Below are 17514 nucleotides of genomic sequence, written 5' to 3' on the forward strand. Positions count from 1 at the left end.
AGAAAATGGGGAGACATAAAAATATCCAATGCGGGGGAGGTGTAGGTGCGGTGGCTCATGCCTGTAATCCCAGCACTTTGGGAAGCCAAGGCAGGTGAATCACCTGAGGTTGGGAGTTTGAGATCAGCCTGGCCAACATGGTGAAACCCCGTCTCTACTAAAAATACAAAAATTAGCCAGGCATGGTGGTGCATGCCTGTAATACCAGCTACTCGGGAGGCTGAGGCAGGAGAAACGCTTGAACCTGGGAGGCAGAGGTTGCAGTGAGCTGAGATCATACCACTAAACCCAGCCTGGGTGATAGATCGAGACTATCTCAAAAAAACAAACAAAAGACCAAAGAATACTGAATGGACATTAATAGGAGCTACTTTTCCTCCTGTACCCCACCTACCACAGGTATGAAGGTAGGGCAGGCATCCTTGCTCGTTATTGCCACCTCTCTCCTCAAAATTCCTAGGTCTACTGAAATGACCATTTCCTGCTTATGTGGTTATCCACTTGTCTTCCCTATCTTACTCTTTTTTAAATAAGGATTTTACATGTTGTTCTCTGCTGTTCTTTCCATTACTACTCTTCTTATTATTCTTAGTAACTTTAACATCAAAATAGATAATCCATCTAACACTGACTTCTGAGGCACATAAATCCCCTATGGCAGATACTACTGGTTTTTACCTGACATCTATTCATCTCTTCTTCCTTGTGAACCAAATTCAATTATCAGGCTACAGTGTGCATAGGTAAGGTGGGTCCAGTCAAAACTGGCTGGTTTAAATTATTCATAATAATTCCATTCTACACTGCAAGTGTTGGTCAAGAATTAGGTATGTGATCTAGTTAGAACTTAAATGGTACCTTGAGAAGAAGTCCACTAGGGGGCTTCAGGGAGCGGTTTTAATCTCCCATTAAATGAAAGATTTATGAAACTAAATGAATCTTTCCACTTTCTGGGTCTCTGGATATGTGCAGATATGAAGATGGAATTCTTGGTGTACTCTGCCAATGAATCTACTTAGCTCCTTTTGTCCTAGCAGGGAACATCACCATGTGATAACTAAAATGCCTGCTATGTCTGTCAGATGATATATGAAGAACTGAATCTGGTGTATGAAGAGAGGTCTTACCTTCCAAAGTTTACATCTGAAAGTTGAGGCCTACAATATTGTGGAATCATGTAAGGAAAGCCAAGAAATTAATAGGGAAGCTACCCTAAAATTGGCACTGAAACCATTTACTTCTGACTTCTTAAGTGAGAAAATAAATCCATATTATTTAAGAATTCTCACATCTGCAGCCCAAAACAATCTAGCTGATAGATTTCTCTCTCACATAACCATCAGATTAACTGGCCACATCCTAAACTACTGGTTCTCTACTGCAGGTGGTACCATCACCTTATGTGAAGGGGACAGGAGAAGGGGAGTCAGTTGTTGACACAGCACATCAGGAGACTGCTACAAGCATTTAACATCTGGAAACTCAGAATGTTTAATATCTCAGAGTGTGAACTATCTCTCATGTGAAAAAATTACCTCACCCCAAATGCTTGTGGTTCACCAATTAAGAAATTCTACTATACACTTGGTCATTATCAATAACTGCATGGCCTCCAAAATCATCTCTCTTATCTGTACAGCTTACTACTTTTGAGACCACTTCAACAATTCTTCATTCCAACCAGAAATGCCAATCAGTGTGTTCCTAACATTTTCCATTTTTTTCCTCTTTACTTCCTTACTTACCCTGGTTAGATTCTTTGGTCCATCACTGTTTTGCAAATACCATCAATTTCTTTACCCTTCTCTCCTCCATTGTACTTATTCTAGAAGGCCCTCTATCTTGGCTAATTTCTACTCTTCTCCTACTGTATGATTTTACCCAAGTAGCTGAAAATGGCTGAAAAAAATACACAGTCATTTAAAACTCATGATTACTAAACTTAAATAACTTGGAAATATCTGGCGATCCTAAAATATTTCCCTAGCTCATTGACTCTTTTCATCTCCATACTGACCATTTCACATTTTCTCTTTTTCTTGTCAAATATCTAACATCTCCTCTACCTTCCTAACTCTCAGTAGATGACCCCACTTTGTATGTGATTTATTGTCTGTCTCCTCAAAGTAGAATGTAAACATAAAAGGGAGGTATTTTTGTCTTTATTTGTTTTTTATTACATTCCTAGTCATGTGCAGTACAGTTCCTGGCTGTTTGATACTCAATAAATAGCTAATAAATGAATGAATCAGTTTAAATGTTAATCTATGTCACTGCTTGTTGCAGGAAGTCAGGGACCCCAAACGGAGGGACTGGCTGAAGCCATGGCAGAAGAACGTGGATTGTGAAGATTTCATGGACATTTATTAGTTCTCCAAATTAATACTTTTATAATTTCTTATGCCTGTCTTTACTGCAATCTCTAAACATAAATTGTAGAGATTGCATGGACACTTATCACTTCCCCAATCAACACCCTTGTGATTTCCTATGCCTGTCTTTACTTTAATCTCTTAATCCTGTCAGCTGAGGAGGATGTATGTCATCTCAGGACCCTGTAATAATTGCATTAACTGCACAAATTGTACAGCATGTGTGCTTGAGCAATATGAAATCTGGGCACCTTGAAAAAAGGACAGGATAACAGCAATTGTTCAGGGAATAAGAGAGATAACCTTAAACTCTGACCGCAGATGAGCCAGGCAGAACAGAGCCATATTTCTCTTCTTTCAAAAGCAAATGGGAGAAATGTCACCGAGTTCTTTTTCTCAGCAAGGAACATCCCTGAGAAAAAGAACGCACGCCTGGGGGTGGGTCTCTAAACTGGCCCCTCTGGGCGTGCCCGTCTCTTATGGTCGAGACTGCAGGGGTGAAATAGACCCCAGTCTCCCATATCGCTCCCAGGCTTATTAGGAAGAGGAAATTCCCACCTAATAATTTTGGTCAGACCGGTTGCTCTCAAAACCCTGTCTCCTGATAAGATGTTATCAATGATAATGGGGCCCGAAACTTCATTAGCAATTTTAATTTTTCCCCGGTCTTGTGGTCCTGTGATCTCGCCCTGCCTCCATTTGCCTTGTGATATTCTATTACCTTGTAAAGTACCTGATGTCTGTGACCCACACCTATTAGCACACTCCCTCCCCTTTTGAAAATCCCTAATAAAAACTTCCTGGTTTTTGCGGCTTCTGGGGCATCACGGAACCTACCGACATGTGATGTCTCCCCCGGGTGCCCAGCTTTAAAATTTCTCTCTTTTGTACTCTGTCCCTTTATTTCTCAAGCTGGCCAACACTTAAGGAAAATAGAAAAGAATCTATGTGACTATAGGGGCAGGATCCCCGATAACTGCTATGAAACAAGTATTCATACCAAAAGGCAATGATCTTACATTTTTGTTCACTTTGCTCTGTGCAAACGATAATACACATGTAAAAATACTAAGAACAAATTAAAGAATTTAAAACATTAAAAAAAAAAACCCCAAAACATAGGAAATTCTTAGTCATAAGGGGATGGACTAGGAAGCAACAGGTCACTGCTTTGTTTCTCCTGCTGTAAAAAGTAAAAATTCAGTACATAATTTGAAAAAATCTTATTTTTAAAAACATCTTTGGTTTATTTTACTTAGTTCTCTTTGCTTTCCCAGTAGGAGTTGGGAAAGTGAGCCAGGGAAGTGAGGCATTCTGAGGTGAAGAGGCTATTACAACTGCTTCTTACCTGGAAGCCTTATCCATTTCTGTGAGTATACTTAGAACACGCTGGAAAGAAAAACCACTGAAGCTTCTGGAGGATGCGTGGGGATGATGCAACAATTTGGAAATCTCAAAGTCCCTAAGCATATGGTGCTTTTATTCCCATGGTATATTTTAATTGTTGTACTTGGGGGCTGCATGGGAAGTTAGGGAGCTTTGAAAAGTCAGACAGAAATCTCCAATAGTATAGAATTATTTCAAAGACAAAGAGCTGCTTGAGGAAGAGGATCTGCTTCAAATACATGGCCAGTCTCTTCATCAAGACACTTACTAAATTTGGAAATGGTATAGGGCAGAAGGCTGAAGAGCAGAATAAATCTCCCATAGTTTAGGAAGTGAAGAAGAAAGAGGCCCAACTAGGCTCTATCCAGCTCCCGCTTCTGGGCATTTGAAATCAAAGGTAGGGTTGAGTCTAATTAAAAATGCAATTTAGGGGCAGGCACAGTGTTCGTGCCTGTAATCCCAGCACTTAGGGAGGCTGAGGCGGGCGGATCACAAGGTCAGGAGATCCAGACTATCCTGGCTTACATGGTGAAACCTCGTCTCTACTAAAAATACAAAAAATTAGCCAGGCATGGTGGCATGCGCCTGTAGTCCCAGCTACTCAGGGGGCTGAGGCAGGAGAATTTATTGAACCCGGGAGGCAGAGGTTGCAGTGAACCGAGAACACACCACTGCACTCCAGCCTGGGCGACAGAGCAAGACTCTGTCTCAAAAAAAAAAAAAAAAAAAATGCAATTTAGTCTTGTCCAAGCTCAATTCTTGATGGCATGAAAAGGGAGAAACCTCTCTGGGGCAAAAATAATATAAATTTCCTTCTCTGTGTTATTTTTATTCATGACATCTTTCACATGAGACATTTGGAAAAGCAGAAAAGCATGACAAATGAAAGAAAAAAACAAAAAGGCAGGCTCACAGATGATTCAGTTGTTGAAAGTAACAGATAAGGACCTCAAAATATTAAAATGTTAAAGAAAATAGAGAAAAAAATACACAAAATATGGGGAAATTTCAACAGAAAACTGAAAGCTGAGAGAATCAAATGAATAATCCTTAACTAAGAAAGACAATATCTGAAATTAAGACTAATTAGATGGACTTAACAGCAAAACGGATAAAGCAGAAGCCAGAACTAGTGAACCTGAAGGCAGATCAATAGAAAATAATGAAGCACACAAAAAACAGAAAGAATGGAAGGAACAGAACAGAGCATAAAGGAAACGTGAGATACCATCTAACATATATGCAATTACAGTCCCAGAAGGAGAGGAGAGAGTGCATGAGGCAAAATAATATCTACAGAGATTATGGCTTAGAATTTTGCAAAACTGATAAAAGACATCAAACAAGATTGCAAAAGCTCAGTGAATCTCAACCAGGATTTTCTGTTCATATAAAGAAAGCGACATGTACGTGAATCACAGTCCAATTATTTGAAACTGAAGTTAAGGACATAATCCTGAAAGCAGCCAGAAGGGAAAACATATACATCACATTCAAGAGCTTAAGATTAATAGCTGGCTTCCCGAGAAATATTATGGAAGTTATTACAGGAAACAATGAAATAATACATGTAGAGCTCTGAAAGAAAAAGCTGCCAAGCTAGAATTCTAACCCAGAAAAAAGTATTCTTCAAAAATGAAGGTAAAAATAAAGACATTTTCAGATCAACAAAATCCTATCAAGAATTTGTCACAACACACTCACATTACAAGAAAACGATAAAGGAAGTTCTTTAGGCTGAAGAAAAATAATTCCAGATAGAAACATGGATCACTAGGGAGAAGTAAAAAAGCACCAAAAGGGTAAATATATGGGTAAATAAAAAGATATTTAAAATTAATGAGTAAAGAAAGCATAAAGCAACAATCGAGTAAAAATGTATTAAAAGATTTATAACAGATTAAGGTAAACTATGTAACAACAGTCATACAAAGGAGCTGTCTAAAGGTTTCTGCATTGTTTGTGAAGTAGTAACATACACACATTATTAAGAAAAAGATATATAAAGACCTAATAGAAAAATGGGCAAGAACTTCGAACCAAAACTTCACTAGACTAGATATCCAAATGGATAGTAAATATATGAAAATATATTCAACCTCATTATTCACCCGGGAAATGCAAATTAAAATCACGGCAGGACATCACTATACTTCTACCAGAATGGCTGCAAGTGAAAAATGCTGACAATATCAAGTTCCGGTGGGAGCTGAAGAAAGTAGAACTCATACATTATTAGTAGAACTATATACTGGTATAGTCACTTTAGAAAACTCTTTGAAATTATCTTCTAAAGCTGAAAATCCTCTACTATATGGCCCAGAAATTGTACTCCCAGGTATATATCTGAGAGAAATAGTATATAGGACCACCAAAATAAATATATAAGTATATTTGCAGGAACTTTACTCATAGTAGTCAACATCTGGAAATAACCCAAATATTTACCAACAGACTGGGTAATTTTTTAGTGCTGATATACAATGAAACACTAAACAGCAGTACCAAAAAAAAAAAAGAGCAAATTGCTGATATATACAAAACGGGTGAATTTCAAAAAACAACAAGTGAAAGACGCCATACACAAAAGAGAATATACTGTACGATACCATTTATATGAAGTTCAAAAACAGGTAAAAATTCATTAATGGTGAAAGAAATTAGGATGACGTTTATTTCATAGTGGTGGGTTACAAACTGGGAAGGGACATGTGAGGACTTTACCCGATGCTGGACATATTCTACACATGAATATGGGTGAAGGTTACATCAGTGTATACATATACAAATATTTATTAGGCTTATACTTCAAAGTAGAATGCTTGCACACTTTGCTATATGTGTATCACCACATTAAAAAAAAAACAAACAGAAAAATTCCAGTCACAAAAGAGAAGTAATTCATATGCAGAGATCTTAACAACTTGTTGAAAAACAGAAAATAGTCCCTTCTATTGATGTCTACACAGTCTTTTTCTCTACTGGGCCTCTAAAAGTATGACAGTAAAGTTTTGTGATTGTAAAACTTTGATTAGTTAAAAGTTCCTGATTATTTGTCCATAAATACATTACTTCATTCATAAAATATGTAAGTAAAATATATAATACGTTACATACTTTATTTTAGAGAAAAAAGCAGAAAAAGGAGACAGTAGTACTGGGGATATATATATGATTAAATTATAAATAGGATGGTCAGGAAAACCTTCAATGAAGGCCTCATTCAATTAGAGACTTGCTTCAAGTAGAGAATATTCTAACATTCAAAGGTCAAAGAGTTAAGGAAAACTTAGCAAAAGAGACTGGGAAGGACAGGTTTATGAAGAAAAAGAAAACCAGGAGATAAAGTGCCCCAGATGCCAAAAAAAAAAAAAAAAAAAGAGAGAGAGAGCGTTATCAGGAGGAATAAAAGGTCCATAGGGTCAAATATTGCTGACAGGTTAAAAGGTCAAGACAGAAACGATCACTGGATTTTACAACACAGGATAGGGAAATAGACTAGGGGAAATAGCATGAAGAGCTGACCTAAGGTGAGTGTCTGTGAATCTGAATTAGCATTAGTCAGCACGTTGTGGGTGTTTTAGGTAAGCTGTCTTCAGCTGGATAGTTGAAGATACAAAGTTGTATTCAAGCACGGTTGGGGTTCTGCCAAAGGTATTTGACAAAGAGAAAGAGGAACAATAGATTTGAAGGTATATGCCAGGGTATGATTATGGCTGAGCAGAGAATGAAAAATGAGGGTATAAAAAGCAGAGTTAAATGGTGATGGACTTGTAGGTAATGGTGGCAGTGAAGAAATACTGGAGTTAAGGGGTCAGAGAGAGAGCATTAAAAATTATGAGCAGGAGATTATAAAAGATTTGCTGGAAACTGCGATTAATGAAGAGTTTTAGATATTGTAATCTTAAGACATATCTTATTACCATAGGATGGACTGGATGAAACGAGGTGGAGAAACAATCACTGAAGGTGAAGAATCAAGAAACTCATTCAGAATCTTAAAAAGTTTATGTGTATGTGCATTTTAAAATCACCAAATATGGCAGAAGCAATGCTGCAGAGAATGACAGTGTGAAAGGAGCTAGAGCTCTTAAAGATTGAGCAAATAAGATAGGAAAAGTCATTAAAGTGCTATAACGAAGTGAGGAGGGTCCCATTTCCCCATCCCCAAAGGTATTCCCACACATTTTTATAAACATAAATATGTACCCACAGGAGACCAAAGCTATTTTGTTGTTTACTATTAATTGTGTGATTTTACATAAATGGTATTATGCTGTGTTCTGCATACATTTCTACAACTTGATTTTTCACCACTTAAAGTAATTTTTTTCAAAGATAAAACAACCACTTATAATAAACAGCTCATAACACTGTGAGTACAATTCAAAAAGTGAAAATATATTTAAAATATATTTACCTTGCAGTTTTCTACTGAGTTCAAGTTTTTCTTGCTCAAGGCGCTTAATTCTTCTCTCATAAGCTTCAGTTGCTAAGTTGTTGTCCAGAGTCCTCTGAACATTAACATCAAGATCCAGTGAGGTGGGACCAGCTGTAACTCTTAAACAGCTCCGATCAGAAAGTACACTGAAGAAAAGAAAAAAAAAAAATGTAGGTTCATACTGTGATAAAAAGTTTGAAGAAAAACGTTAACATTTTTTAAAAATTGTTTTTAACTGACTCCACATTTATGGCAAAAACATTTTTAAATTGCTCATTTAAAACATAGATCCGAACATCTTGCAGTTAGCCAGCTGGAATAATTATAAAAATTTGTTTGCAAAATCACCATAAACTGTTTTTAGAAGCATTTTAAAAAATGAAAACTTAAAATCCCCCAAATTATTTTGATTTTAAAAACCCCACAAATTATAAAATGAAGTTTGCTGAAGGGTTACTGGTAGTTTAAAACAATTTGACCACCTAGGTGAAACAGTAGTAGTCAAAAGCACCAACCATGGCTCTCTTTACTAGAATTTGAAATTCAAAAGCAAGTTTCTATCTTTAATTTAATACAATTTAAATAAAAATGCTGAAACTGCTGGACATTTGGTGGTGAACAAAACAGACAAAAATCCTTGCCCATGTAGAGCTTATATTCCAGTGACTGATACAGAAATAAAGAAAATAATGGAGATATTCATTACATTAGAAAATGTTAAATGCTAAGGAGAAAACATAAAGCAGGAAAGGGAGAAATAAAGTATTGAAGGGGAGGAGATAAAAATTTAGATAAAGTAGTCAGGAAAGCTGTCACTGCTAAAGTAACTTTGGAAAAAGCTAAGTAAGAGTGAGGGGACCACTTAAGGGAATATCAAAAGAATGTTCCAAACAGATGAAACAGAGTTCTAAAGCCCCGAGACAAGAGTATGTCTGGCATGTTCACAGGCCAGAAAGGAGGCCTGTGTGGATGGAGTCGAGTAAACAAGGAAAAATAAACTCAGAAAGATAAAAGTAAGGCAGTCATGTAGGGCCTTGTAAGAAGTTTGATTTGGAGTTAAGATATGAAGCCACTGGAGGTGGGGATGGGTGGACTGGTTCTGAACAGGGGAGTGACATGTTCTGATTACCTTTTAAGAGGATCACCTGAACAGGATCAGAGACCTAAAAGAAAGTCATTTACATAGTAAGTGGGTGGTTAAGACAGATTTTTAAGTAGATGAGAGGAGAGGTCTCAGTTGGAGATGCACATTTAGGAGTCATCAACAAATCTTTGGGAGAACACTAGAGAGTTTAGATGGAAAAGAGAAGTCCAAAGACTGAGCCACAGGACACTCTGATATTCACAAGTCAGGGAAGTCAGGAGGGACCAGGTATGGAGATTGAGAAGGAATGACCAGCAAGGTGAAAGAAACTCAGTCAAGTGCCCTAGAAGATAGGAGAAGGTGGTATTTTAAAAGTATGGAGCTGTGGCAAATAAGATGAGACTAAGCAAATAAGTAAGACTAGGACTGAGAAGTGATCATTAGATTTAGCAACATGTTGGTCAACAGTGACATCGATAAAAGTAGTTTGCATGAAGTGATGGGGGCACACACCTGACTGGAATGGATTCAAGAAACAACAGTATGAGAAAAATAAAATATAGTCAACAGTTGAAGTAATTTTTCTTTTTTTTTTTTTTTTTGTGAGACGGAGTCTCGCTCTGTCACCCAGGCTGGAGTGCAGTGGCGCAATCTCGGCTCACTGCAAGCTCCGCCTCCCGGGTTCACGCCATTCTCCTGCCTCAGCCTCTCCGAGTAGCTGGGACTACAGGCGCCCGCCACCACGCCCGGCTAATTTTTTGTAGTTTTAGTAGAGACGGGGTTTCACCGTGGTCTCGATCTCCTGACCTTGTGATCCGCCCGCCTCGGCCTCCCAAAGTGCTGGGATTACAAGCGTGAGCCACCGTGCCTGGCCCAGTTGAAGTAATTTTTCTATAATGTAAAGCAGAGACATGGTTGATAAGAGGTAAAGGAAGAGGAATTCAGATTTTATATTTTGCATTAAGATGGAGAACTGACATTTGTAAGCTGATATAAATGATCTGATGATGCAGATGACACAAGAAGAAAAAAATTCATGACATAAAAGCAAAACATGCACTAGACTAGCCAGGAAGGGATGGAAGAGACTGGCCTTACTAGAGGCTTGCACAGTTCATCCCAGAGAATTTGGGTCCAACAGTAAGTAGGTGGTAAATATGGTAACTGGAGCTTGTGGAAGTTGTCTGCGGTTTGCCTCAATCCTTTCAGTGAAAGGGGATGCAAGATTATCAGCTGAAAGTGAGGATGACAGAGGTTTCAAACTCAAGTAGAAATAGGCCAGATGCAGTGGCTCACACCTGTAATCCCAGCAACAGCGGAGGTTAAGGCCAGAGGATGGCTTGAGGAGTAGGAGGCTGTAGTGATTTATGACTGTGCCACTGCACTCCAGCCTAGACAGCCCAGCAAGACTCCATTTCTAAATCGTTTTAAAAATTAGCTGGGCATGGAGATTTGTGCCTATTGTCCCAGCTACTCAGGAGGCTGAGGCAGGGGGCTCATTTGTGCCCAGGAGTTTGAGGCTACAGTGAGCTAGGACTGCACCACCACATTCCAGCCCTTCTGCTGCCCAGAACAAGACCCCATCTCTTAAAAAAAAAAAAAGAAAGAAAGAAAGTAAAAAATAGTTACTAGGTGAGTGGAAGAGTGAATACACTAGGGTGATACTGTATATTTGTCAGACAAGGGGGACTTGAAGTTGGTAATCATGAATTTAAAGTAGACCAGTAAGAATAGTCAGCTATTTTTTCTAGTCATTTGGAACCGTACAGGTAGAGAACAAAATTGTAATAGTTAATGTTCACTTAGCAAAACAAGTATAACAGAATGAGACACAGTCAAAGGAACTGAAATGGCATACAAGGAGTGATTATAATCATTCTCAACGGAATTTAAACAGGGTAAGCGGGAAATAGGGAATATAAGTGAAGTGAGGGTCAGCATGAAACTCTTCTAATTACTGCTTCATTGCTAAGGATTAGATTCTGAGCTCTCTGTTCCATTCTTTCCCCTCCAAAATGAGTTAAGATTTTCATGTGTTCTATTCATTTTGTAATGCTTAACTTTCTATTTCCAGCAGTAGGCTCATTCTATTTTTAAAAATGTTTTAATTTACGAAGTTTTCTCATACATTTTTTACGAACCTCAATTCAATTTAATTTGCTTTAAATTGTCCAAACTGTTAACTTTTTTTTTTTTTTTTTTTTTTTTAAGACAGAGTCTCGCTCTGTCACCCAGGCTGCACTGCAATGGTGCGGTCTCGGCTCACTGCAATCTCCGCCTCCCAGGTTCAAGTGATTCTCCTGCCTCGGCCTCCCGAGTAGCTGGGATTACAGGTACCCGCCACCACGCCCACCTAATTTTTGTATTTTTAGTAGAGATGGGGTTTCACCATATTGGCCAGGCTGGTCTCAATCTCCTGACCTCATGATCCACCTGCCTTGGCCTCCCAAAGTGTTGGGATCACAAGCGTGAGCCACTGCACTTGGCCCAAACTATGTTAACTTTTCAAACTTACCAGCTACTAGTATATGTAAAACCAACAAATGGCAGATGGTGGCCAGAAAATGCAGTATGTGTTGGTGGGGGCATCGTTTCCTAAAGGAGGAAAAAACATCTGGTAAGAAATAGATAGCTATATGATCTGTAGGCTTGGCTATAAATAGAAAATGCCAAAAAGAAATATTTTAAAAAAATTTTTGACTGTTCAATTTTAAAACACTGGTAAGTTTGGTACAGTTGTTCAGTAATATAAAATTTAGACCATGAACACTGCTACTCTAAAATTCTAATTAAAGTAAAACGAAGATTGAAAGTCTGATATTGAGAATAGCCATTATTATTCACATATTCTGTATTTGCAAATTTGTGTAGAAGCTAATATTTATTTGTAAACCCCAAATCAATACTTGTGGTAATTTTATGATCATTTGTAGACACGTGCAGAGCAGAGAAAAATTTGAGATGTCCTACGCTCACATTCCCAGCTGAGGTTGAACAGGAGAGGCTCTGCCTTCTCATTTAAGCTCTCATATTATAAACAAGTGTCCTTTACAGGCTCTCTTTGGTGTCATGCTTTTCACATTTTTGGGCCCTCTGCATGTGATTCACTGCTTGCAAAGGCTCCCAAGCATAGTGCTGAAGCGCTGTCTAGTGTTCCTAGTGCAAGAGGACAGTGATGTGCCTTTACGGAGAAAATAATGTGCTAGAAAAGCTTCATTCAGGCACGAGTTACAGTGCTGCTGGTGGTGAGTTCAGTGTTAATGAATCAACCATATATGTTATATAAAGTGTCTTTAAAGAGAAGCACACATAAAACAAGACTATACATTGATCAGTTGATTAGAGGCTCACAGAAACCTAACCCTGTATTTCCCTCAGAGCAATGGTTCAATATTAGCTAATAGTGTTCAAGGCAACTATACAGAATATAACCACCATGAATAATTAGGTTCAACTGTACTATGTATTTAATTTGGAATGATTCACAAGTTGTTAACAGTAAATATAATTCTATGTATAAAAAATTGGTAAGAGAAGTCCGTTTAATTATTCTTTGTGAAGTTTAGACAGGAAAGTATGAGAAATTTTTATCTGCCTTGAATATAGTACTAGGATGGTTTTACAATTATCAGTTATCAAACAGTGATCACAGCTTACTGTATTGAAATAGTATTCACCGTTTCAGTGAAAAGTAATATAACGTGTACCTATTATGTACCCACAAAAATTAAAAATAAAAATTTTGTTAAGTCATATAACATTAACGTAAAAATTTTTAGTACAGAATTAAAGCCATAGTAAATAAAATAACTGAATAAAAATAAAAGCTCAAATTAAGAAGGCTAAAAAGGGGCCAGAAGCAGTGGCTCATGCCTATAATCCCAGCACTTTGGGAGGCCGAGGAAGGCGGATCATGAGGTCAGGAGATCGAGACCATTCTGGCTAACACGGTGAAACCCCGTCTCTACTAAAAACAAAAAAGTTAGCCAGGTGTGGTGGCGCACGCCTATAGTTCCAGCTACTCAGGAGGCTGAGGCAGGAGAATGGTGTGAACCCGGAAGGTGGAGCTTGCAGTGCGCCGAGACTGTCCACTGCACTCCAGCCTGGGAGACAGAGCGAGACTCTGCCTCAAAAAAAAAAAAAAAAAAAAAAGAAGTAGAAGAAGGCTAAAAAGGCAAAAAACACAAAAATTTTAAGTTCTTATTTTCCTAAATTTTAATCTCATATAACCTAAAGGGTTATAGCAGAGGTCGATATACTATGCTGGCCTGTTTTGGCATGGCTCACAAGCTAAGAATGGTTGAATTATTTGGCTAGTGGACTGGCCGAATAATTGGCTTGAGGTCTGCTATTCACCTCAGGCAGGGCTATACCTCAGAGCTATATCACATTTGTGGACTATTTTCTCTACTGATTTCCTACCAAGTTTGCTATTGTTAGCAGCAACACACTGGGCTTGGGTATTTAGTCCCGGAATCTGCCCTCTGTATCAGCAAAGCTGCTGATTTTTCTATCCAGTTCCATGCTACTAGTACTGTCCCAGACCAAGTCAGTAATGGGGATGAACGTGTGTGGTATATGTGACTTTAACTAAAGTTCAGCAGTTTTTCACAAATAAATGCTTCTCAATTTATTTCTCTTCAATTGTTGTATCAGGCCCCGCAATCGTAAGATCTGCTTTTTTAAGTATCTAGTTTGTTCTCTTACGAAGCTTAATGGCATAACTTACCTAAGAGGTAAAACTTTGAATTTTAATTTTGTTCTTAGTCACAAATAACTATGTTCACCTCAGTTAACTTTCTTCTTAATTTGATTTGTGACAGAATAAGCACTGGAAGCCATGATCACTGACTGATAACTGATCACTGTAAAACTATCCTAGCAAAATACTTATAAACCAAAAAATTACTATATAACCATATTAGAAAGAAACAGAGGGATAGAACTTCTTCACAGTGTCATACTTACAGAATTTTTTAAACAATCATCATCTACATCAAAATTCGATGTATCTGTTGGGCTACTAACTTCTGGAATATAAGGTGCTTCACAGTTCCGAATATTATCCCAATCAATTCCACTGAAAAATGGGTGTTTCTTAAAGTCTTCTATTCCATTTTGACCAAGACGATGTTCTCTGCTACAAATGAGCCTTCGAATAAGATCCTTAGCATTTTCAGACACATCAGTCACTTGGGCTGGAAACTGAAACCTCTCCTAAACAGAGAAAAACAGAAACAAAATATAAATCAGTGTTTAACATACTAAGTAGGTTGGTTGACTTATTTTCTTAAAAATACATTTTCTTTTAAATATATCTAATAACTGCATGTTGGTGCAAAGTACTAATACTAAAGGAATACAGGGATGAATAACAGAAGATCATTTTCGTAGGACTTTTAATTTCATATATGACTCAATCATGCATGTGCTATAGAAAGAAGAATACATCATACCTTAAATACCTTAAACTGCTATCAGAATGAAGAGAAATTACTTAAAAGTAGTGGAATTTGACTCAATATTTACATCGAGATAGATGACTGATAATGGTCATATAAGTTACATACTAATGATTAATAATAAGTATTTTTAAAGGACATAATATGTATCTGACACTATTTAAAGTACATTACTCATTTAACCCTCAAAACAACCATTTTAGGTGGGTACTCCTACTGTGCTAATATTATAGAAGAAATAAAGACACAGAGAATTCAAGCAACTTTCTCAACATTACACATCTAGGAAGTGGCAGAACCAGAATTCGAACTGAAGCTGTAATCTGTGCTGTTAAATATCATGTTGTACTACAATATTATTTTCTAATTCAAATGATGTACATGCTATTTACAACCCTGCTGCTATTTCCAGTCTTTCAACTCTTTATAACTATATGAAACATTATCTTTGCAAACAGGAAGAACATAAACCCTATAGAACTGATTTTTATATATGTAAAGAAACTAATCATAATTGCTTCACTGGAACAAATTAAAAAGAATGGATTATCATTCCCTTCTATCGGATATTCACATTCTAATTTTTTGCAACTGCTCACAATCTTCTAAGACTGCTAATAAAACCTTTCTTCTTATTATTATGAACAGTCTATTTCACTTAGTACTAAATATATTAAAGTTTCATTAATTTGTTCTTGTTGTGTATCTGTGTTGCTTCTAGCGTTCTGTGATCATAAATAATGTTAGAATAGGTATCCTTGTACATATATCTTTGTTCTACTGAAAATGTCATAGGGTAGATTCCTAGACTGAAATTGCTCAATCAAAACCTCTAACCATTTTTTAAGGCTCTAGGTGCACACCTGTAAACTTCCTGAACAGAAAGGTTACACCAATTTATATACCTATTAATGTCTTAGAATGCCCATCTCACTGCATTATTTATGGTACAGAGTACTATTTTTCTTTTGATCTTTGCTAATTTGACAGAAAAAGTATCTCATTCTTATTTTAAATTTGTATTGCACTTATTACTACTAAAGTTGAAAATTTTTTTACACATATTCTAGTCATGATTATACATATACTATAGTAAGCAATGATCGAAATTCTCTACTTATGACCTTTGTTATTCTACTGGAGAAACCACTTAATTTCCTACTTAGCAGCATCTCTAATAAAATACAAGAAAATTAGAACTAATAACTTATGAATAATTTATGGATTTTGACTATTTATGTTTGTCGTGTCCCATACTAGGACAGAAATGTGATTGTTCACTGTTTTTAGAAAAATATTTTCTCTTTAAAAATGATTTTATGTGTTATTTACCACATTAATTTGAACAAAAGTAAACTATACTAACTTTGTGATTCATGATTTTTCCGTATGTCTCCACCAGAGATTCTGCATAAAATGGTGTTTCTCCGTAAAGCATTTCATACATACAGACCCCCAAAGACCACCAGTCACATTCAGGTCCATATCTGCCTTTTCCATCTTCCATGGCTTGAAGGATTTCAGGAGAGATATAATCTGGGGTTCCTACAGCCACTGAGGACTGAACCTGAAGAAATTTACATCTTTATTAATCTACTATATTAGAAATAAAATATTTTAAATTTAAAATAGTTACTTAAGATACACAATAGACATTATTATCTCATAAACACATCTTTGTCATTATCTGAAAAATAATAATAATCTTTGCATATATGTTAAATTGTACATTATCCCCACATTAATAGTTTTCCAGATTTCATAACACTATAGAACTTTTACTATAGTGTTACTTAACTGATGACATTGAGAGGAACAATTTAATTTAAACCATCATACCCATTAACAACAAACTGAATATTTGGTTTAGAACACTCATTATTGATAATTACCTGTCAAACCTATACATGTAAAAAAAAATGAAACTGTGAAAATTTTACAATGAGATGGGGGGAAAAGCTCCTGATATTTAGGCCAATACTATGAGAAGCCTGGAGATTATGTTTAAACTCCTTAATAGAAACCTAAGAAAATACACATCAATAATGTACAACAAACTACTTACTAATTTAAAAAACTATAAAAGAAGAGGTATATCCTTCAAAAACTAAAGTTCCAATACAGAAAAAAAGTTGAGTACTTGTTATAGCAGGTTAGGTTTAATTAGAAAACAGGTAATTAAAACCAGCCATGGTAGCTGACATCTGTAATCCCAGCACTTTGGGAAGCCAATATGGGAAAATCACTTGAGCCCAGGAGTTTGAGACAAGCCTGGGAAACATAGCAAGATCCTATCTCTGTAAAAAAGTAGAAGAAAAAATAAAACAGGTAACTAGAAAAATCCTGGGTATATATGTTGTAAGGTACTTTGAAGTAAAAGGATATTGTCCCTTTATGTGTTTTAGAAGAACTTATCCAAAACATGAACATTCCTAAAGTAGAATACCAGTTAATATTTTGGATTTTCTAGACAACATTTCCAATTCTGAATAATTAGGATAGACTTACATTTTAGCAATACTGAGATTAAATAACTTGGAAACCCTTCCATTACGAACTCTTAAAAATGCTAGATAAACATCCTGTCTAACACGGTGAAACCCTGTCTCTACTAAAAACACAAAAATATTAACCAGGGGTGGTGGTGGGCGCCTGTAGCCCCAGCTACTGGGGAGGCTGAGGCAGGAGAATGGCGTGAACCCAGGAGGCGGAGCTTGCAGTAAGCCAAGATTGCGCCACTGCACTCCAGCCTGGGCGACAGAGCAAGAC

General features: G+C 36.9%; 1 protein-coding gene across 21 annotated transcripts in view; it reads right to left on the reverse strand.

The window, feature by feature from the left end:
• The window catches only part of CDC42BPA (CDC42 binding protein kinase alpha), a 320366-nt gene that overhangs the window by 145674 nt on the left and 157178 nt on the right, over positions 1–17514 (reverse strand). For all 21 annotated transcript variants that reach the window (XR_009210848.1, XR_009210849.1, XR_009210847.1 and 18 more), the window contains exons 7-10: positions 16112–16312; positions 14252–14500; positions 11799–11878; positions 8179–8345 (exon numbers count right to left, since the gene is read on the reverse strand). Coding sequence is in view for 16 of the 21 variants with exons in the window: in XM_058430788.1 (XP_058286771.1) it covers positions 8179–8345; positions 11799–11878; positions 14252–14500; positions 16112–16312 (697 nt within the window). In the remaining 5 variants the exon portion in view is untranslated. The remainder of the gene's footprint in view (positions 1–8178; positions 8346–11798; positions 11879–14251; positions 14501–16111; positions 16313–17514) is intronic.

This window comes from Hylobates moloch, unplaced genomic scaffold, assembly GCF_009828535.3.
Source record: "Hylobates moloch isolate HMO894 unplaced genomic scaffold, HMol_V3 SCAFFOLD_18, whole genome shotgun sequence".
Classification (NCBI taxonomy): domain Eukaryota; kingdom Metazoa; phylum Chordata; class Mammalia; order Primates; family Hylobatidae; genus Hylobates; species Hylobates moloch.